This window comes from Zalophus californianus, chromosome 11 (assembly GCF_009762305.2).
Source record: "Zalophus californianus isolate mZalCal1 chromosome 11, mZalCal1.pri.v2, whole genome shotgun sequence".
In the NCBI taxonomy this organism is placed as follows: domain Eukaryota; kingdom Metazoa; phylum Chordata; class Mammalia; order Carnivora; family Otariidae; genus Zalophus; species Zalophus californianus.
In genome coordinates this window covers 13431184-13454927 of record NC_045605.1, presented here as the reverse complement: position 1 = coordinate 13454927, position 23744 = coordinate 13431184, and the positions used below count along the sequence as shown (strand labels likewise).

At 40.5% G+C, this 23744-nt stretch overlaps 1 protein-coding gene across 1 annotated transcript in view; it reads left to right on the top strand.

Annotated features, from left to right (window-relative positions):
- The window catches only part of BUD13 (BUD13 homolog), a 29075-nt gene extending 10431 nt beyond the window's left edge, over positions 1-18644 (top strand). The window contains exons 5-10 of the mRNA XM_035722858.1: positions 879-1183; positions 2748-2853; positions 3182-3320; positions 3638-3822; positions 4054-4135; positions 18249-18644. Coding sequence (XP_035578751.1) covers positions 879-1183; positions 2748-2853; positions 3182-3320; positions 3638-3822; positions 4054-4135; positions 18249-18342 — 911 coding nt within the window. The 3' untranslated portion in view covers positions 18343-18644. The remainder of the gene's footprint in view (positions 1-878; positions 1184-2747; positions 2854-3181; positions 3321-3637; positions 3823-4053; positions 4136-18248) is intronic.
- The last annotated feature ends 5100 nt before the right edge of the window (positions 18645-23744 follow it).

The window sequence follows — 23744 nt, the reverse complement described above, 5'->3', positions numbered from 1 at the left end:
TGTTCCGTTACATAAATGTGCTTAACCATTTCCCTAATACTGTATATTTTAGGTTATTTCTAAATTTTTGCTTTTATAATTTTAAAATAAACCGTTTACATAAATTGTTGCCCCATTCTGGATTTTTTCCTTCTCTACTTTTAGGCAGATTTCCTGGTAATTTAAGTACATCTAGATATGTTTCCTAGGAAACTAAGTAGAAATTGATTTATTGGGTAAGAGGGATGTATATTTTTAAGACTGTTAATACCCATTGCAGATTGCCTTTTTGAGAGTTGATTTGTGATGTTTCTGTCTACAACTCAGGCCTCTGCAGTGGGATTTGTTTACTCAGTCTTTGTTCCTAGGTACTGTTTTCATTTTTTTTTTTTTTAAGGATTTTATTTATTTGAGAGAGAGAGAGAGAGAGAGAGAGAACCCAGAGCATGAATGGGGGGAGGGGCAGAGGGAGAGGGAGAAGCAGGCTTCTTCTGACACGGGGCTGAGCAGGGAGCCTTGGTGAGCCGAAGGTAGATGTTTAACTGACTGAGCCACCCAGGTATATTCTAGGTAATTTTTTAACTTTTGCCACAGCACTGAGATCTGAGCGCAAGCTGTTTTGCCCATTCTGTGCTCAGATAAATATGACATAGGTGAGTATGTTGAGGTCTCACATGCTAGTCACAGTCACTAGTAACTTGGGAATAGAACTCCACATCCTGCCTGTTGGTTTTAAGAGTTGTCCCTGACTCTGCTCTTCTCCTGTGTCATCTGTACTTGTATTTAGGTTAGTGATAGCTCTTTAGAGGAAGACTGAATGAATATTGAATATTAGCCTGGTAAGTTCTGTTTTTAAGATTCTGCCAAGGGGATTAAAGACTTTATTTTTTAATTCCTAGACTCTTCCCCCAGCCATAGGAAGTTCCACACAAGCTCTTCACCTAGGAGACATCAGAGTCACGTGTTGGACTCTTCCTCCTACCCAAGTGACAGTCGGAAAGCCTCAGATTCAGATCTTTCTCCTCCTCGACATAAGCAAAGTTCAGGGCACAAGGATTCTGATTCAGATCTGTCACCTCCACGGAATAGACGTACACATCGGAGCTCTGATTCTGACCTGTCTCCACCACGGAGGAAACAGAGGGTCAAATCTTCTGATTCTGATCTGTCTCCACCTCGAAGGAGTCAGCCTTTAGGAAAGAAGGTAGGAATTTTCAGGAGTCCTATCCTTTCCTTAGAGTGATTTGTTTTCTATCTCTATACACGTCTCAGGTATACAAACCAGAGAGGGAGGAGGTAGCTCCTGATTGCATAGTATATCTAGTGCAGAGTTACCTCTAAAGCTCTTTGCTTCTCTCTGAGGGCAGGACTGCCTATAACTCAGCCCAGACAAACTAGCAAACACAAGGTTTCCTAAGTATCTTCTGCCTTTCTAGCCTCTTTATTCTACAAATCTCATTTTTTAATAGGTCTGGAAAAACTTCCTATTGTCTTAGGAATGAACTGAGAACTATAGTTTACAGAGTAGAGTTCAGAGTACAGACCTTGTTTTAATCAAATCACATATTCGAATCCTACTTCTTCAACTGCTGTTTGTGAAATTTGACTAAGCTATGGAATATTTCTAAACCCCAGCTTCTTCATCTGTAAAACATGGATAATAGTAGTAGTACTTCATGAGGTTATTGTGAGAGTTAAATGAGTCAGGGTAAATAAAACTCTTAGCACAGTGCCCAGGACAAAGTGAGACATTAGCGTAAGCAATTTATTGTTATAAATTGGACTGCGGGTCTCTGTATCCACAGCTTAAAGAGAGGCATTTAAAATATAAAACAACTTCTGGAAATTATACCACCTGGGAATTCAGTGTTTTGTTTTATTTTAAATCTGTGATGAAGCATGACTTGCCCAGAACATCCACATGAACTCTGAGCAGTTGTTTTGTAAAGCACATCAGTGCTAGGGACAGAATCTTATTCCAGTGAGTTGGTTAAGAAACAGGAATAGAGCCTGCAGTGTGCTTGTTTCCCTCCAACCCAGACTTTTCAGGTAGGTCTCCTCTGTCGCCCACATGGTCCTTGTAGTCTGTCCCTGACTCAGGAAGTGGGGTTCTTCTCTTTTGGGGAAGGAAGTGAGGTTTGTGTTGCAAGTGGATGCCTTGACATTTTATGTGTCTATTTACTTGATGGACAATTTCCTAGTAATCAAATTGGGTACATTGCACATGATACACTGTATACTCTATTTGTGGGTTGGTTGTTTATCTTGATATGGAATGGAGTTTAATAAAAAGGTTTGATTTGGTCATAACTTTGTCATGATCCTAAAATATATCCACAATTGAAGGACCTTAGTTTGCTTGAGTTTGTAGTTGAAATGGAATATTTTATCAGTGTGGGTCTCTGCTGGAGGGCTTAGAGCTTGATACAGGTTTCTGATCAGGTGACCCGAGAGTGCGGCTTCATGTGTGCAGTTTATATACTGAAAAGTCAGAAATATAGATGCTGTGCCTTTTCTTTAGTATTTTCTGGGTTTGTGTTTCTGTTTATTCTTAAAACTTGATAGTAGTGTTAATTTGCCATCAAATTCAATTTTATTTATTCTTTTTTATTTTGTGAATCTTGTGGTCAGTAATGAGAATACAAGGCTAGACTTTTTGGTTTGGTTATTGCTAATCATCAGGCAAAAATGCACCTAACTGTGTATACCCTGGAGCCTGCTGCTCCATTGTCTCATTAATGTTGGATGCTCCCTTTTCCATTGCATAGGCTGCACACATGTATTCTGGGGCTAAAACTGGGTTGGTGTTAACTGACATACAGCGAGAACAGCAGGAGCTCAAGAAACGGGACCAAGAAGCCCTGGCGTTTGAAGGTAAAAATGTGAAAGTGCAGAGACCATTCGAGGCTCATGTAGATTTTATTATTTTTTTAATGTAGTTTATTGTACCTGATATTTTAAACTTTTAATTGATAATAAATTTCAGAAGCTCTGGTTTTATGCATTATTTTAACTTCTTAGTGGGCCCAAGTGGTTCTTTTCCTTCTTGAAAAAGGTTAGATATTGGTAGGAACTATTTGTAGTCTGGCTGCAAAAGTTTTTATCCAGCATCAGAATCCCAAGTGGTTGATTTCAGCTGTTAGAATTATTTCTGATTTTGATATCTGGTGTTTATCTTTAAAAGTAGAATTTTCCTTTGCAGCTGAATTCCAGTATGCTGAAACCGTATTTCGAGATAAATCTGGTCGTAAGAGGAATTTGAAACTGGAACGTTTAGAGCAAAGGAGAAAAGCAGAGAAGGACTTGGAGAGAGATGAGCTGTACGCTCAGTGGGGCAAAGGGTAAGAGAATCACCGAAATGAAGAACACGACTACGCTAGGATTGGAGAAGCTCATTCTTTACTTTTCTGACCAGCTAGTTCATTGCTTTGCCTTCAGAGCTGTTTCAGGAATGGAAAATCCAGTGTGCTCAGTCTCCTTTCTAAGATACTGATGGAGTACACACTTTCAGTTGATATTCTAGGAATTTTACTCTTTTAATATTTGGCCTATGCTGCCAGAAAAATGAGGTTCTCCAAATGTAGTCATATGGTCTATCTCAGTGTAAGAGGGGAAATGTTACACAGGATAGCAGACGCTCTTGGTTCTTTTTGCCCAGGCTAGCCCAGAGCCGGCAGCAGCAACAAAACGTGGAGGATGCAGTGAAGGAAATGCAGAAGCCTCTGGCCCGCTATATTGATGACGAAGATCTGGATCGGATGCTGAGAGAACAGGAAAGAGAGGGGGACCCCATGGCCAACTTTATCAAGAAGAATAAAGCCAAGGAGAACAAGAATAAGAAAGGTGAGCCTTCTGGGACTCACCAGAGATGGAGGTGACTTATGGAAGGAGAGAGAGTCTTTAGCTGGGCACGTGTACGGGCTTTCCCATACAGTCTTAGGTTCCTTGTGTTTGGGAATTTGGGTTCAGCTCAGTAGAGATTTCTGTATAAAATTTTTTGTTACCACTGCCACCCAGCTCTGAATTGAGTTACATAGGTAACTAACTTCTTTTCTCTTTCTCTCCTCTCCCTAGAGAGACCTCGCTACAGTGGTCCTGCACCTCCTCCCAACAGATTCAATATCTGGCCTGGATATCGCTGGGATGGAGTGGACAGGTAAGCCTGAATGTTTCCTACGGTTTTGTTTTCTCTTCCATCTGACCCTGACCTTCCCTAACCATTCTTAAATCACTCCCCCTTACTCTCTGCTCTAAGCACAAAGTTAATAAAACTCAGTTTGCTTCCTTCTGTTTCTAAGGTCCCTAGATCCTGTTTCCCATGCTTAGAATACTCCTCCTCCTTTTTTTTTCCATTTCAAAGCTTTTTAAAGCTCTGGACAAATAACTCTGGTGCTGCAGGTAGGATACCCTTTGTTTTCTAGTGATATTTTCTGAGGTTTAGAAGGGGATGAATGATGGGTGGGAGTCTGGAGTCTTTTGTATGTTGTATCTTTAAAATGTAGTTCTTGAACCTTCTCTTCACTGCCTTAGGAGTGAGCTACTTACAGTGTCTCACTGACCCATATAACCAGCATCTATCCATATACTCTAATTTCCTGCCTATTAGCACGATGACCTAAATGTGTTTCTATCCAAAGTCTGTCCCTCTACTTACATGTTAGAGCCCATCTCCTCTTGCCAACTAAAGGACGTAGTTCTAGCACTTAGCATGGTGATTCTCAAAATTTTGATCTCAAGACCCCTTTATACTCTTAAAAATTACTGAGAACCCCAAAAAAACTTCTGTTTATGTGGAATATATCTTTTAATATTTACTATATTAGAAACTAAACTGAGATGTTTAAAAAGTGTTTATTAGTTCATTAAAAACATAATAAAGCCATTATGTTAACATAATTGCCATATTTTTTAAGAAAAATAACTGTTTTCCAAACAAAGAAAATAGAAGAATGGCATTGATTAGCACTTTTGCAAATCTCACTCATATTTGGCTTAATAGTAGATAGCAGGATTCTGCATTGAGTCTTTTGCACCATGTTTAGTTGACGTACAGGAAGAAAATTTAGCCTTAGAAAATTCAGCCTTATACATAGGTAGTTAGAAAAGGAAGGCGTATTATATGTTTTGATACTACAGAAAAACTCAGCAAGTGATAGTTTCTTAAAGGTGATTTGTAATATGGAGTCTGAAACTGTATCAAAAAACTTTCCATACTGTTACATTAAAATCCATTTTTTTTCCCCTGCTTTGGATGGATCTTTTCCTGGTGCATGATTTTATAACATCATGTACTGGTCATTTGGAAAATACTGGTTTGCTGAGTTTTTCAGACCTGCCAAATGTTGACATTTTTCGCTACACACCGTCAACTAATCTTGTATTTGTTAATATTACCTCTGATCTCATCACCAAAATCTTTAATGGGAAGCTAGGGTTCATGGTGGCAGATACATGTTTTTTGAAATTCTAATTTATGCTTAAAAGCTTGAACTTTTCATTGGTGACAAATATCAGTTGTTAGTGTAGTGAAGCTCACTTTGTACAATAGCTTTTTTGTAGACTCCATCAGATTTTGTACCTAGAGGATCAGGTCATCTGTGAATATGGACAGTTTTACTTCTTCCTTTCCAATCCAAATGTCCTTTGTTCTTTATCTTACCTTATTGCACTAACTAGAACTTCCAGTGCAGATGTTGAATAGAAGTAGTAAGAACAGACATCTCTGTCTTCCTAATCTTAGAAGAACGTTAGTCTTTTGCCATTAAATATGTTGTAAGCTGTAGTTTTTTTTTGTAGATTCCCTTTACTGAGTTGAGAAGGTTCCTTTCTGTTCCTAGTTTGCTGATAGTTTTTTTCAGGAAAGTGTGTTGGAATTTGGTTCATTCTTTGATCCATGAGTTACTTAGGAATGCATTAATTCCAAACATTTAGACTTTTCTAGATATCTCACTGTTATCGATTTCCAATTTAATTCTCTTGAGATTAAAGAATATACGCCATAATATTTTGATCTTTTGAAATTTATTAAGCAGTATATAGTTTACCTTCGTGAATAATCTATTTGCATTTGAGGAAAATATGTGTTCTGTAGTTGTGGGGGAACTGTTTTGAAAATTTTTTTTTAAATAAATATTTTGTTTTTTAATAATTGTAGATTTATACAAAATTTGCAGATAGTATGAAGAATTCCTGTACACCCGTCATCCAGTTTTATTACCACTCATTACATTACCATGGTACAATTTATCAGACCCAGTATTTGTATGTTATTATTAATGTACCCAATTTTACTTGGATTTCACCAGTTTTTCCACTAAAGTCCTTTTTCTGTTCAAGGATCCAATTCAGGATTGCACATTGCACATAACTGTCATTCTCTGTAGTCTTCTCTGATATGTGACAGTTTCTCAGTCTTTGCTGTTTGTGACCCTGTCAGTTTTTTGGAGTATGGTCAGTTATTTTGTAGAATGTCCCTCAAATTGGGTTCGTTTGATGTTTTTCTCATGGTTAGACTGAGGTTATGGGTGTTTGGAAAGACTACTACAGTGGTGGAGTGCCCTTCTCGTCAAATCATTTTAACCAGTACATGGTAACCACAGGACATCACTGGTGACGCTAACCTTAATCACTTGGTTAAGGTGGTCAGTGTTTGCCAGTTTCTCCACTTTAAAGTTACTCTTTTTCCCTTTCTGTACTCTGCTCTCCAGAAGTGAGTCACTAAGTTCAGCTTGCACTCAGAAGGTGACCTGTGGGTGGGATATCTACAATATAATACTTGGACTTTTCCTATAGGGATTTGTTTCATCACCCCATTTAGTCAATTATATTTTTTGTCAGTAATAAGTCATGTATATTTTATACTGTTGTAATCCAGTAACATGTTATTTATTTTGTTGCTCAAATTGTTCTTTAGCCACTGGGAATTCTTTAAGGTGTCCCTTTTGCATGCCCTATCCTTTTATTTTTTGAGCACTCTCTGACTTTCTGATACTGCAAGATGCTCCAGACTCATCTTGTATTTTCCCTGTCCCGACTTTAGAATTGGCCATTTCTCCAAGGGGCCCTGGCTGCTTTTAGTGGATAATGGTATTTAGAAACCAAGATCTGACTTGTAGAAGAACTTGTTACTTGGGTGTTATTGTTTCTAGGCCCTGTCAGCAGACAGAGCTAGGTAGTACATGTCTAGTAATCCATGCATACATACATATCTGTCATTATTTCTGTGCCTGTTTAGGTATATGTCTATATATATACATGTTTATATATACAGATACATAAATATGAGTTCATATTGATGTAACCTACTTTAATGCAGTATTACTTTTTCTTCTTGCTTATCTATAACTTTCCCTCCAACATTAAGAAACCTGGCACCCACCAGCTACCATCCGTTTTGCTTACCTCAGTATACATGTAAAACAGTTTCAGAATTGAGAAATGAAATGAGAAACAGATTTCCAACTATAGTATTTACGTGTAGTTGCTTTTGTTCTTACCCTTATAATTTCTAGTGAGAGTACCATTTTCCAACATAGGGCATCAACTCCCTGCCTCCCCACCCCCATACTATTATGTCATACATTTATAATATAGTTAGATTCATTTGTCATAGTCTGCAGTCTGTCCTGGATTTCCTGACACCCTGGGTGATTTTTCCTTTTAAGAGTTTGCTTATGTTAGTGTTTACTTTTTATGATGTATGGTTCTGTGAGGTTTGACAAATGCATAGTCATTCATTCACCACCCTAGTACTATATAGAAAGTCCCATCATCCTAAAATTTCCCCTGTTAAGTCCTCTTTTAGTCAGTTACACCCTCTCCACCAAACCCTTGTGATTAGTACTCTGTTTTCTCTTCCTATAATTTTGCCTTTTTCAGAATGTCACATGAATGGAATCATACAATATATAGCCTCTTGAGTCTGACTTCTTGCACTTAGCAAAATGCACTTAAGATTCATCTATTTTCTTGCATGAATATCCCATTGTATCGATGTACTGGTTCGTTTATTCCCCAGCTGAAGAGCACCTTTGTTGCTCCCAGTTTTTAGCAACTGTGAATAAAGCTGCAATAAACATTTGTGTATAGAGTTTTATATGGACATAGTTTTCAGTTTACTTGTTAAATACCCACTGATTGCTGGTATATGGTGAAACTATGTTGAACTTTTTTTTTTTTTTTAAAGATTTTATTTATTTATTTGAGAGAGAATGAGAGATAGAGAGCACGAGAGGGAAGAGGGTCAGAGGGAGAAGCAGACTCCCTGCCGAGCAGGGAGCCCGATGTGGGACTCAATCCTGGGACTCTAGGATCATGACCTGAGCCGAAGGCAGTCGCTTAACCAACTGAGCCACCCAGGCGCCCGAGACTATGTTGAACTTTATAAGAAATGGCCAGTTGTCTTCCAGTTGGCTATATCATTTTATGTTACACCAAAGAATGAGGATTCCTGTTGCTCCATATCCTTGCCAGCCTTTGGTATTGTCAGTGTTTTGGATTTTAGGTGTGTACATTTAGTACTGAATTTTAATTGCTGTTATTTTAGCTGAGCCTCTCTGCAGTTTTTTTTAGTGTTTGCTCTAAGGATTACAGTATGTATCTTTAACTTATCATGGTCTACTGAGAGTTATAACTGTACTGTTTCACATAAAATGTAAGAACCTTGTAACACTGTAGTTCCACTTACCCTGTGTTCTATGTGCTACTCTTGTCATATATAAACCATAAATGGTGTAGATCCCACAATACAGTGTTCTAATTTTAAATTTAGAGTTATTTAAAAAAACTAAGAAAACAACAAAATGTATAGGTGTTAATATTTAACTCACATACTTGCCATTTCTGGTGCTCTTTTTTCTTTCCTCTAAACAACTTTTAATATTCCTTTAATGCAGGTTTATTGGCAACAAATTTCCTCAGTTTTTGTTGATATGAAAATGTCTTTATTTCACCTTTATTTTTTCAATACTTTAATTTTGAAATAATTTTATTTTTTAAAAATATTTTATTTATTTATTTGACAGAGAAAGACACAGCGAGAGAGGGAACACAAGCAGGGGGAGTGGGAGAGGGAGAAGCAGGCTTCCCGCCGAGCAGGGAGCCCGATGCGGGGCTTGACCCCAGGACCCTGGGATCGTGACCGGAGCTGAAGGCAGATGCTTAATGACTGAGCCACCCAGGCGCCCCTAATTTTGAAATAATTTTAGACAAGAACTTGAAAAAACAGTACAGTGTGTTACAGCATACCCTTGACCCAGCTTCCCCCATTGATAATCTTACATAACCATAGTATATTACCAAAATAAGGAAATTGACATTGGCACAATTCTATTAAATTAGTCCTTTTTCTCAGTTTCATTTCTGAAGAATAGTTTTCCTGACATAGTGTTGGAGGAGGTCATCAAGAGGACACGACCAGGGGCTCAGCAGCTCAGGTCATGGTCCCAGGGTCCTGGGGTCGAGCCCCACATCGGGCTCCCTGCTCAGTGGAGAGCCTGCTTCTCCCACTCCTTCTGCCTGCCTCTCTGCCTACTTGTGCTGTCTCTCTGTCAAATAAATAAATAAAATCTTAGGGATGCCTGGGTGGCTCAGTCGGTTAAGTGTCTGCCTTCGGCTCAGGTCATGATCCCAGGGTCCTGGGATCAAGTTCCGCATCGGACTCCTTGCTCAGCAGGGAGCCTGCTTCTCCCTCTGCTTGTGCTCTCTCTCTCTCTCTCTCTGACAAATGAATAAATAAAAAAATCTTAAAAAAAAAAAAATCTTAAAAAAAAAAAAGACATGACCACTGGTTGACCCACAAGCTGGACCCAGGCAGTCAGGGGCCTCTTACTGCCTCCCTTGTCCTTGGAATGTGTGTCCTATTTTTCCCATACTAGCAGCTGTTTCAGGGATGCAGCCTTGAGAGAGTAAGGTGTTGAGACCACCTGGGCCAAATATATCCTTGAACCCAGTTAAGGCCTCTATATAAGCTTCTAAGATTCTGGTGGGTGGATACCTAAGACAGGCTTCATATGTAAGTTCCCTTGCTTATCGAACCTGCCCCCTATCAATCTGGAGTGGCTTGCCTCTCTCTTCTGTCCCTCCACGTACCAGGGTCAACTTCAGACTTCACCTGGGGAGCTCATGAGGTTGTGAACCAACACATGGATCTCTGAATTGATAGTACCAGAGTTGCATGACAATTCCGCCGATGCTTTGAGGGTGTTCGCTCATTTTCTGGCCTCCATTGTTTCTAATTAGAAGTCAGTCCTCATGGGACGCCTGAGTGGCTCTGTCGGTTAAGCTTGGGCTCAGGTCATGATCCGAGTCCCACATTAGGCTCCTTGTTCAGCCTGCTTGTGCGCATGCTCTCTCTCTCTCTCTGTCAAATAAGTAAATAAAAATTCTTAAAAAAAAAAAAAAAGTCCTCAGTCCTCCTTTGTTTCATTGTTACTCCCCTCCTCCACACGCACACATTATAGTATGTTGTTTTTCTCTGGCAGATTTCCTTCTCCTGTTAGGTTTTCAACAGTTTGACTGTGATGTTCCTCGGTGTGGTTTTCTTTGATTTATCCTGCTTTGGGTTTGCTGTGCTCTTTGGATCTGTAAGTTCATGTTATTCACTTTTGGGAAGTATTTGGCTATTTTTGTTAATTATTTCTTCTGAATTCCTCTTTCTTCTCCAGTTACACTGTTTTTACCACTTGATATCATTCTACAGAGCTCTCAATTTCTGTTCATTTTTCTATCACCATTTTTCTCTCTTTAAGATCAGATAGTTTTTGTTGATCTTTTTTAAGTTCATTGATTTTCTGCATCTCCAATCTATTAAGTCCATGCAATGGATTTTTTTTACTGACGTTTTTCAACTCTAGAATTTACATTTGATAGTTTCTATTTCTTTGCTGAGATTTTCCATCTGTTCATTCATTATGAGACATTTCCCTCTTCCTTGAGAATATTTATAATTAGTGCTTTGAAGTCCTATGTGCTAATTGCAACATTTGGGTCACCTCAGGATTGGTTTCTATTAATAGCTTTTCTTGAGTTTGATAACATTTTATTATTCATTACATTTCTGGTCATTTTTTAACATGCTGGACATGAAATGGTACATGATAGGGACATTAAATTCTGTTATATTTTTCTGAAGTATGTTAATTTTTATTCTAGAGGATAGTTAACGTGGGTGTATTTGAACTCCAGGCACTGTCTCCTTCGCAGTGGGCCGCAGCTACCCTTTCTGCCCAGTTTTTCAGTTTCTAGCTGCTGCTTTTTCATCTGGCCCGATGTGGTTTTCCTTGCACAAGCACCGTTTAGCAGTTAGCCAAGGATTTGGGTGCAGTTTGTGTGTAGATTCTGGGGTTCCTGTGTTTTGTAGCTCCCCCCCCTTTCAGAGCTTCCTCCCTGATTCTCCAGCTGCTCTCCCCTCTTTGCGTGGACATCTCCAGCCAGTAAGCCTGTGGCTTTTTGCCTCCGTGATCTGTGCACATGGGAAAGTGCCCTCTGGCAGAAAGCCTCACAAATCTCTTTTCGCACATAGATTCCCATCCAGATCCTGCCTGCCTTTTTGGTCACTTTCCCAGGCCTTCAAATAATTTCAAATACTTGCAATTTGATATTTTGTCCAGATTTTATAATGCTATCCAAGTGTAGATTAGTCCGCTCAAGTTCCTCTGCTGTGACTGAAATCCATTGCCTCACTTCATATGGGCCTGAGGCATTGTTCTTCTGTCCCTCAAGCTGCCATTGAAATCCAGGACTCTAGTTCCTGGTATTGGCAGGTTTCCGAAGGGTAGCTGTGGTTTCAGGCTCGCTTACTACTTCCTGGTTTGCAGCTTGCCAGATACAGGCCCTTTGGTAGTGGGAATATCTTTCAGAATGCTAATTCGTAGTCAGAAGTAGATCTTATAGCCACACCCTAAGGATTTTCCCTGCTACACTGAATCGCCCCCCCCCCCCCTTGTTTCTATTTAAAAAAAAAAAAATCTCTGGATCCAAACTCAGAACTCTCCCTGACCTGGTATTTTCCTGGTGTCTGATCTGTCTCCAGCTCTCCCAGTAGTGCTCTTAGTATTCTTCCACTTTGTATTTTTTCCCTAGATCTTGCCTTTTAGTTCTCTTTCTCATCTTTGCTTTCTAATTATTCATTCTTCTGTTACCTTTTCTAGTTTTGTCTGGTTTTGACCCATGGCAACTAAACATTTCTGGAACAGATCTGTAGTTGGAAAAACCCGTAAGGTCCACTAATCTAATCCCATTATTATTTAAAAGACAAACTGAGGCTCAGATCAATTGAACAACTTACCTGGGGTTATTTATTTCACCTGAGAAAGCTGGAATTAGAGTCCTGGGCTCTAGATTCTCTAGTCCAAGACTTTTCCATTGTAGTGCTCTTGCAGTTTGTTTTTTTGATTCTGTAGGGTTTGGTTTGTTTTCCTTATGTCCTTCATCTGTATGATCATATTAGTGTTGGTTCTCTTGAGTATTTATTCCCCAAGGCAAAAAACCGTGGTTTCCTTGGTGTTCTAGAATATCCTTCCTAAAACCTTCCATTACTTACCCTACTCATCCCTTACAGAAGGCTTGAAGAAAGAGGGAAGCCTGTTACTTCAGTCAGTTTAGTAGCACTTAGCAGAGATGTGATTGCTTTAAGCAGCTATGTACTAGGTGCCAAGTTCTCACAATTAGTGAGAGACAGTCCCTGAGCCTAGGAACTCACTTTCTATCTAGAGGCGAAAGACAAGTAAATAATTTCAGTGGTATTTGCTAAGTATTATTATAGAGGATTTTCAAGGTGCTTTGGGAGCACAAAGGAAGAGTAAATTCAGCATTGGGTGAGTGTGGTCAGGGAAGGCTTCCTGGAACATACATGAGCTTAGTCTTAAGGGATGTCAGTCACCAGCCAACAGAAGGAAGAGGATCCTAGATGTGTGAAGTCATAAGGATATGGAACATCGTAGTGTTATGGAGGGGCTGTCATAAGCAGTTTGCTGTTGTTGGATAGCATGAAGTGTAGAGTGGAGTGTGTGAGATGGACTGGAAAGGTAAGCAGGGACTTGGTCACAGTAGGCTTTGGAAGCTTTTCTGAAGAGTGTGGTCTTCACTCTAAAGGCAGAGGAGAGCCACTGAAGGATTAACAGCAGCTCTGCATTTTAGATAGACGTATCATTATGGCAGTGATGTGAAGCATGTGAAAGGCACAGGTCTGGAAGTGGAGAGACAAGGTGTACAAGGCTGTTGAAATAGGTCCGGGTAAAGGAGACGGAGGTTTGAACTGTGGCGGTGGGAGTGCAATGCAGAGAAGAGGAGGTGGGCAAGTGTTCAGGGGAGAAGGTGGCAGGACCTGGCAACTGACTTGGGGAGAGGGAGAAATCACTGGATTTGGTAATAAGGAAGGTCATTGGTGACCCGAAAGAGAGCTAACTCTGGGGCATGGTCAGATAAAAGCCAGGGTTTAATGTGTTAAGGAGTGACTGAAAAGTGAGGGAGTGTAGACAGTGAATACAGGCTCTTTCAAGAAGTTTATGTAAGAAGACAGAATTCATAGTATTGAGGTAGTTGAGGTCGACTCTTGAAATTCTCATGATGTTCTGCTCCTGGTTCTAGTTGACCACCTTTATGGGCTCTCTTCCTCTTTGTGTCCCTTCAGTGTTGCTGGGGGCTCCATCTCTAACCTTAGCTGTTCTTACTGCATGTGCTCTTTCTGTCTGGATCTTATTTAGTCACACCTTCAATTACCACCTATATGTACGTGATCCCCAAATCTGTGTTTGTGGTTCAGTCTGATATATATAGCTGTGCATTGGGTTTCTCTTTTGCTGTATATCTGAGGCACCTCAAATGCGAGGTATTCAAAACTGAGCTCATCAGCCTCAGCTCCCCTAACCTGCTCTTCCTCTTATGTTCTGTCCTGCTTAGTGCAGCCTCATTCATCTGGTCATTAAAAGTATTAACCTGCAAGGTAAGCGTACCTCCTCCTCCTTTGCTCTTACATAGCTAATCTGTCACTAAGTCTCCTTTATCATTGCTTTCATCATCTGTTGCCTATACCCTTGAGTAACTTTCCTGCCTCCAGTCTCCTCCAGAGTGACCTCTTTGAAATACGGTTTCTGCTCCTGTTTTAAAACTATCCCTACTGGATGAAATCTGAGCTTTTTTTTTTTTTTTTTAAGATTTTATTTATTTAAAGAGAGAGAGAGACAGCGAGAGAGGGAACACAAGCAGGGGGAGTGGGAGAGGGAGAAGCAGGCTTCCCGCTGAGCAGGGAGCCCGATGTGGGGCTCGATCCCAGGGTCCTGGGATCATGACCTGAGCCGAAGGCAGTCGCCTAACCAACTGAGCTACCCAGGCGCCCCGAAATCTGAGCTTTTTAACTCTGTCTCGTGCTGTTCCCTTCGTCATACCAGTAGGCTCTAGCCATACCAGTTTGCCTCTGGTTCCCTCCATGTAGCAAGCTATTTCTTATTTTTGCACCTTTGTTCTTGTTAGTCATGTTGTGCTCTGTCCTGAAATGCTTCCTGACCTTTCTGGCCTTCCCTTCCTCCAACTCTGTGGTTAGCTCTATCTTTTCAGACTTAGCTTAGGGGCTACCTCCACAAAGCCTTTCCTGACCATTCCTGTTCATCCCTTTCCCAAGTTGAGTAAGATCCCCATTCTGTTTCTAAGATACCCAATGCATATCTCCACCACAGTTTGTCGCTTTTTATTTTAATTATTGGTATAAATGTCTCCTCCACTAGTCGGAGTTCATGAGAACAGATGCTATGTCATACTCATTTTCATGAAACAGTGCCTAGTATATACAAGCACAGCTCAGAGATAATTGGGGGTCTGGTTTCAGACCACCACAATTAAGTGAATATGACAGATACATTTTTTGGTTTCCCAGTGTGTATAAAAGTTATATGTATACTGTACCATCATTTACTAAGTGTGCAATAGCATTATGTCTAAAAAAAACCCCAATGTATACACCTTAATTAAAAATACTTAATTGCTAAAAAATGATAACTGTCATTTGAGCTTTCATGAGTCATAATCTTTTTGCTCGTGGAGGGTCCTGCCTCGATGTGGTTGGCTGAGCAGGGTGGAGGTTGCTGAAGGCTGGGGTGGCTGTCACAAGTTCTTAAAATAAGACAGCAGTGAGGTTTGCTACATCATATGACTCTTCCTTTCATGAATGATTTCTTTGTAGCGTGCAATGCTGTTTGATAGCATTTTACCCACAGTAGAACTTCTTTCAGAATTGGAATCCATCCTTCCATATCTTGCCACAGCTTTATTAGCTACGTTTATGTAACATTCTAAATTCTTTGTTGTCACTTCAGTGGTCTTCATAGCATCTTCACCAGGAGTAGATTCCATTTCAAGAAACTACTTTCTTGGGACACCTGGGTGGCTCAGATGGTTAAGCGTCTGCCTTTGGCTCGGGTCATGATTCCAGGGTTCTAGGATCGAGCCCCACATCAGGCTCCTGGCTCAGCAGGGAGCCTGCTTCTCCCTCTCCCTCTGCCTCTCCCCCTGCTCATGCTCTCTCTCTCTTTGTATCTCTGTGTCTCAAATGAATAAATAAAATCTTAAAAAAAAAAAAAAAGAAACTACTTTCTTTGCTCATCTGTAAGAAGCAACTCCTTGTCCATTCAAGTTTTATCATGAGATTGCAGCAGTGCAGTCCCATCTTCAGGCTCCACTTTTGATTCTAGTTCTCTTGCTGGTTCCACCACGTCTGCAGGTACTTTCTCCACTAAGGTCTTGAACCCCTCAAAGTCTACATGAGGGTTACAATCAAATTCTTCCCAGCTCCTGTTACTGTTGATATATTGACCTCTTCCTGTGAATCACAAATGTTCTTAATGGCATCGAGAATGGTGAATCCTTTCAATTTACTTTGCCCCCATCCATCAGAGGAATCACTATCTGTGGCAGCAATAACCTTACAAAATAATAAAACTTAAAGTCAAAATGACTCCTTGATCCATGGGCTGCAGAATGGATATAGTGTTAGCAGGCACAAAAACAACATTCTTCTCGTTGTCCATCTCCATCAGAGCTCTTGGGTGACCAGGTGCATTGTCAGTGAGAGGTAATATTTTGAAAGGAATCTTTTTTAATGAGCAGTAGGTCTGAATAGTGGGCTTAAAATATTCGGGAAATCATGTTGTAAAACAGCTATGCTGTCATCCAGGCTTTGTTTTTTTATTTACAGAGTTCAGGCAGAGTAGATTTAGCATAATTCGTAAGAGTCCCAGGGTTTTTTTTTTTTTTTTTCATTTTTTATTGTTATGTTAATCACCATACATTACATCATTAGTTTTTGATGTAGTGTTCCATGATTCATTGTTTGTGCATAACACCCAGTGCTCCACGCAGAACGTGCCCTCTTTAATACCCATCACCAGGCTAACCCATCCCCCACCCCCCTCCCCTCTAGAACCCTCAGTTTGTTTTTCAGAGTCCATCGTCTCTCATGGTTCGTCTCCCCCTCTGACTTACTCCCCTTCATTCTTCCCCTCCTGCTATCTTCTTCTTCTTTTTTTTTTCTTAACATATATTGCATTATTTGTTTCAGAAGTACAGATCTGTAATTCAACAGTCTTGCACAATTCACAGCGCTCATCATAGCACATACCCTCCCCAATGTCTATCACCCAGCCACCCCATCCCTCCCACCCCCCACCACTCCAGCAACCCTCAGTTTGTTTCCTGAGATTAAGAATTCCTCATATCAGTGAGGTCATATGATACATGTCTTTCTCTGATTGACTTGTTTCACTCAGCATAACACCCTCCAGTTCCATCTACGTTGTTGCAGATGGCAAGATCTCATTCCTTTTTATGAGCCCCAGGATTTTTGGAGTAGTAAATGAACAGTGGCTTCAACTTAAAGTCACCAGCTGCATTAACCCTTTAGCAAGAGTCTGCCTGTCTTTTGAAGCTTTGAAGCCAGGCAGTGACTTCCCCCTCTCTAGAAAATCCTAGAGGCATCTTCTTCCAATAGAACACTGTTTCATCTACATCGAAAATTTGTTTAGTGGAGCCACCTTCACTGACTGTCTTAGCTAGATCTTCTGGAGTACTTGCTGCAGCTTCTACATCAGCACCTGCTGCTTTTCCTTCTGCTTCTATGTCATAGAGACAGCTTCTTTCCTTAAACCTCATGAACCAACCCCTCCAGCTTCAGACTTTTCTTCTGCAGCTTCCCCACCTCTCTCAGCGTTCACAGATTTGAAAAGCATTAGGGTCTTGCTCTGGATTAGGCTTTGGCTTAAAGGAATGTTATAGCTGCTTTGATCTTCTATCCAGACGACTAAAACTTTCTCCATTATCAGCAGTAAGGCTGTTTTGCTTCCTTATCATTTGTATGTTCCTTGGAGTAGCACTTTTAATTTTCTTCAGTAACTTTTCGTTTGCATTTACAGCCTGGCTAACTGGCGTGAGAGGTGTAGCTTTCGGCCTGTCTTGGCTTTTGACATGCTTTCCTCACTAAGCTTAATCATTTTTCTAGCTTTTGATTTAAAGTGAGATGTGTGACTCTTCCTTTTACTTGAACACTTAGAGGCCACTGTAGGGTCATTAATTGGCCTAATTTCAGTATTGCTGTGTCTCAGAGACTAGGGATGCTAGAGGAGAGGGAGAGATGGGGAAATGGCCAGTCAGTGGAGCAATCAGAACACATAACGTTTTATCGACTAAGTTTGCCATTTTATAGGGGCACAATTGGTGGCACCCACAAACAATTTACAATAGTTACATCAAAGATCACTGATTGAAGATCACCATAGCAAATAATGAGACAGTTTGAAATACTGCAAGAGTTACCAAAATGTGACAGAGGCATGAAGTGAGCAAATGCTGTGGGAAAAATGGCACCGATAGACTTGCTTGATGCAGGGTTGCCACAAACCTTCAGTTTGTAAAAAACGCATTCTGTGAAGTGTGCAATAAAGTGAAGTGCAGTTAAATGAGATATGCCTGTAATGAGAATTCACTAAATGCTTGTGTAATGAATGGATAAATTATAAGATGTAGACATCAGCTGAGAGTGTGTTGGGCCTGTGGAGTGGTAAATGTTTGAAACAGTTGTCAAAAGAGTGGTGAAGGGTCTGAACAGGAACTAATAAAAGGATGAATTATGTATTTTCGCTTTTTGATTCTATTGCGTATGCCTTAAATATTTTCACATGATTGCCTTACTTTCCTCCTTATTCATTAGATTGTGAACTCTTCCCTTTTTTCAAAAATAAATGTCCAGTTCAGGATTCTGGCTGATCGGTGTCTCTTGATTTCAGATCCAATGGATTTGAGCAGAAGCGCTTTGCCAGGCTTGCCAGCAAGAAGGCGGTGGAGGAACTTGCCTACAAGTGGAGTGTTGAGGATATGTAACTTTTCTGAGGCTGTGGGGTGGCTGTGGGTTGTGGTAGTGGACATAGGGCAGCCAGACATCCAGCTGTAACAGTTGTCTGCTAATAATCAGGGTCCACACAGACCAGCAACTTGAATGCCAGTTTTGACTACGGAAGAATATTTTGAGACCTGATGTTTGGACTGAGGCACCTGGACTTCTTAGGTGTGCCAACACTGGCTATTGCTGGCCGTCAGAGGAGGCGTTGATTTTTCAGTGTCCCAGGGTTTGTTCTTGGTTAGGGTTTTTCTTTTTTAATAAACATGCATTTATTTTTTCAAAATCATGTTCTTAACTGGGTATTCTGTTTTGGGGAAGAATACAAGCTAATGATGAACCCCGATGGATCTTGGAGGGTGGTGGTTGGATTTTTCATTAATGTAGAAAGCAGTGTGAGTAAAAACTTCAGCAATGGGTCCTTCCTCTTAGAAAATATGAATTAATGCTAAACTAAACTTAGGAATAGACATAGCTATTAGGAGACATGGTGTATGATAAAGGTAATGTCACAAATTAGTGAGGAAAAATAGGTAGTGGTGCTTAGAAAATTGGCTTATGTATGGATAAAAATAAAGTTGGATCCCTACCTCAAACCATATAAAACAAAGACATTCCAAAGCGATTAAAGATCTAAATGAAAGGCAAAATGTTAAAGCCAGTAGGAAAAATCAGAGAATGTCATTGTGACCTTGGGGTGAGGGTAGGTTTGTTAAGTAAGATCCCCAAGGCAGAATCCATAAGATTTGATACCTTCGACTACTTCATAATTAACGATTTCTGGTTAGTAAAGCATCTCACAGTCAAAGCTAAAGATGTATATAGATTAGGAGAAATATTTGCAAAGTTTAAAACTGACAAGGGATTGCATACGTAAAAGACTAATATAGAAGGAACTACTGTAAATCAGAAAGAAAAACAAAACACAAAATAAGGGGTGCCTGGGTGGCTCAGTCAGTTAAGCATCTGCCTTCAGCTCAGGTCATGATCTTAGGGTCCTGGGATCGAGCACCGCATTGGGCTCTCTGCTCAGCAGGGAGTCTGCTTCTCCTTCTCCCTCTGTGCTCACTCACTCGCTCTCAAATAAATAAAATTAAAAAAAACAAAAATGGACAAAAAATATAAATAGGTAAAATCTAAAGGGAAAACCAGAATGACTAATAAGTATATCACCTCATTGGTAATTAGAGAAACAAAATAAAATGTTAGTATGTTTCAACTTTATATCTATTGGTTTGGCAAAAGTAAGAGACTGAGCTCTCATGGGGGATGAGAACTTACGGGGAGTTTCAACTGGTGCATCCGTTCTGGAGAACAAATGGGCAACACTTAATTGGAATTAAGTAATATCTTGGATGCAGTATTATGTATAAGAGTGTGTCTCTGGAGCTATACTGCCTGAGTTTGAATCCCCGCTATGTCTTTTACTAACTGTGTGATCTTGGTAAGCTACTTAACTTCTTTGTGCCTTAGTTTCTTCATCTGTGAAATGAAGATAATCGTACGTACCTCATCATAGGTTTATTGTGAGCTTAGAACAGTGCTTGCACATAGTGTGTGTCACAAAATTGTTGGCTGTTACTATTTTTGTCTTCCTATTCATCAAGTATTAATAGCCAGCTTCCAGGATGGCCCCTGATGATTCCTGACTCTTGGTATTCAAGTCCTGTATAGTCTGCTCCCATAATGAATAGGGCTGTCCTGTGTAACCAATAGGATGTACTGGAAGCATGTGACTTCTGAGGCTAGGTCATAAAAGACACTGAATCTGTCTTGTACTTTCCTGGATCCCTTGCTCTGGAAGAAGCTGGCTGCCATGTCATGAGAACACTCAAGCAGCCATCTGGAGAGGTCTGTGTGGAAAGGAACTAAGGCCTCTCACCAGTATATGGCACTGAGTTACCCATCAGTGTGAGTGACCCACCTTGGAAGTGGATATTCTCCCTCCATTCAAACCTTTAGATGAATGTGGCCCCAGTCGACATGTGACCACAACCTCATGAGAGATCCTGAGCCAGAATCACTTAGCTATAAATTCTTGACCCAAAGAAAGAGCGAGATAATAGTGTTCATTTTTTAAAAAAGATTGTTTATTTCTTTGAGAGTGAGAGAGCACAAACAGGGGGAGCGGCAGGCAGAGGGAGAGGGAGAAGCAGGCTCCCCACTGAGCGGGGACCCTGATGCGGGTCTTGATCCCCGGACCCCAGGATCATGACCTGAGCCAAAGGCAGAAGCTTAACCGACTGAGCCACCCAGGTGCCCCTAGGTGTTCATTTTTTTTAAAAGCTTTATTGAGATATAACTCACACACCATACAGTTTACTCATTTCCCATGAAGTATAGTTCAGTGGTTTTTAGATATCACAGGGTTGTGCACCTATCACCACAATTAATTTTAAAACATTTGGATCACTCTGTGAGTATAAGAACTTTGTATCCATTAGCATCCATCACTCCCCACTTGTCCCCACCTCCCCCATCCCCTGGCAACTACTGATCTAATCTCTGTCTCTAGATTTGCCTATTAGAGACATTTCATGTAGTATGTGAATGGGGCTGTCATACAGTATGTGGCCTTTTGTGTCTCTTTTCACTGAGCATAATGTTTTTGAGTTTCATCTGTGTTATAGTACATATCAAGTCCTTCATTCCTCCTTTTGGTTGAATAATATTCACTTGTATGGATAGCATACATTTTATTCATTTATTAGTTGATGGACCCATTTGAGTTGTTTCTACTTCTGGCCTGTCGTGAATGATGCTGCTGTGAACATTTATGTACAAGTTTTTGTATGGGCATACATTTTCATTTCTCTTGGAATCGAATTGCTAGGTCATAAGGTAACCCCATGTTTAACTTTTTAGGAACTGCCAAACTTCCAAAGCAGCATATGAGAGTTCCAGTTTCTCCATACCTTTGCCAACACCTGTTACTCTCTGCCTTAATTGACGGCCGTGCTTGTGGGTGTGAAGTGGTCACACTTTCCTAATGCCTGATGTTGTTTAACATTTTTATATATCTTCTTTGGAGAAATGTTTATTCAAATCCTTTGCCCATTTTTCAGTTGGATTGTCATGCGTACATATGCACATACACACACATATACACACAGACACACTCTTATGTAGAGTTCTTTATCTATTCTGGTTTCAAGTCTCTTATCAGATACATGGTTTACCAACATTTTCTCTCATTCTGTGGGTGTTATTGTTTGAAGCTGCTGAGTTTTGAGGTAATTTGTTATACGGCAGTAGGTAACTAATGCATTAGTATGTGTATACATCAAAGCAGTTCCATTCCTGGCTATAGCCTTCAGAGAAACCTGCACAGATCCACAAGGAGTCACATAAAAGGATGTTTATGTATAGTTTGGGTAGCAAGAAGCTGGAAGCAACTTAGACGTCTGTCCCTAAGGGAATTGATAAATGAAATGTGGCATATGCATATGATAGAATATTATAAAAGCAGTCAGATGCAGGCTGTTAGGAACTGCTGTGACATGATAGACTCCAGGTGAGGAAAATAAAGAAGAATTCAATTTACAGCAAAACCCAGCTAAGTAAATTAAACACCCTAAGCAACATTTTTTTAAGGAGTTTATATACACCTTAACTCACTGGAATAGGGTCTATGGGAGGGGACAGAATGGGACTGGAAGGGGGAATGATGGAGGGAAAGGAAAACAGAAGACAGGCCTTGCGTGGATGAATGTGGCATGTGGTCATCTCAGTTCCGTGCACCTGAGGCCCCCGAACACGGATCCAGAAGCAAGGTCTTGCTCTAATGGAATTGACATTTTGCACTGTGTTAGGCTAAACTGTCATGACAGCCACCAAATAGACTAACTTACACAATAGAATTTTTTTTTTCTCCTTCTTCACTCATGTAAGGTCCAGGGTAGTTTCAGATTGGGGTAGTGGTAGGGGCAGTCTTTTAGGGCTGATGCCAATGCTAACACAGCCTCCAAGGTTGCTTTGGGTGGTGTCATTTTAGTGAGTCGAGCAGAGCTTGGGAAATTGCTTAGCAGATATAACGGGCCAGCTCTAGAAGTGGTGCAAACTTCCACTCACACTCTGTTGGCTAAAACTTAGTTGCATGGTCCCCCTAATTCAAGAGAGCCTCAGAAATGTAATGCACACCCAGGAAGAAGGGAAAAATGGATGTTTATGGACAGCTCTGGTCTCTGCTGCAGTGTGTACTTCTCAGACCCCTAACTGTCCATCCTCCAACCATCTGAGACATATGTGGATTTTGAAGCAATTTTGAAATCTGGAAATTCCCAAAGGGTCTCTGTTCTCTAACTGGAGAGTCTCAGCTGGAGTCACTGCTAAGTTGGAGATGTCTCTTCCTTCACTCTAGGTAGTAGCTGTCAGAGAAGTGCTTAGGCAGAGAGACGAAGGGTAAGCTGGAATTGCGTCTAGAATCAGCATTTGTGAGTTGGAGGTATGTCAGAGAGGAGACAAGGTCAGAAAACAAACTCGAAGGTTCTACAGTTAGCATGAAACAGAGCTGGGACTAGAACCTAGTGTCCTACTGCCTTTCTGGTCCTTTGGCTCCTTGCTGTAAACATTATGTAAAAAGGCCCAAGGTTAGAACATTAGTGGCGAAACTGGTGAAATCCAAATAAAGTCTTGAGTTTATTTCCTAGAAATATGCCATTGTTAATCTCTTAATTTTGGCAAGTGTACCATAGTTATATAAGCAGTTTGTTAACAGTCAAGAACTTTGGGTAAAGAGTAATAAAACAAAACTCTCTATATCTTTACAACTTGTAAGTTAAATTTTTTTCCAAAATAACAAGCTTATTTTACAAAAAGGCCCCAGTGAATATTGGCTCTGGGCCCTGGACCTACTCTTAAGTTACTAGTACTTTGGAGTTTATACTTTTGCAAGCTGTTTTGTAAGCCATCCCCTTTCCTTAGCCAGAAATGGCAGTGAATACATTCAACTCCTAGGCCTTTGTCACAACTCTTGTACACAGCTGGGTTTTATTGCCACATGGGTTCAGGTTTTAACTTCATTTTAGTTGGGCCCCACACTTTCTGAGGAACAATTTACTTTAGGAGGCTATTTATGGACTGAATGGCAAGCCCCCCACATTCCCATGTTGAAATCCTAGCCCCAAGGTGATGGTATTAGGAAGTAGGAACTTTGGGAGGTGATTAGGTCCTGAGGGTGGAGCCTCATGAATGAGATTAGTGACCTTGTAAAAGAGACCCCAGAGAGCTCCCTTGTTCTTTCTACCATGTGAGGACACAGAGAGAAGCTGGCCTCTGAATCAGGAAGCCAGCCCTTGCCAGACACCAAATCAAGCTGCTAGTGTCTTGATCTTGGCCCCTCCACCCAGCCTCCAGACCTGTGAGAAAGAAGTATATGTTGTTTAAG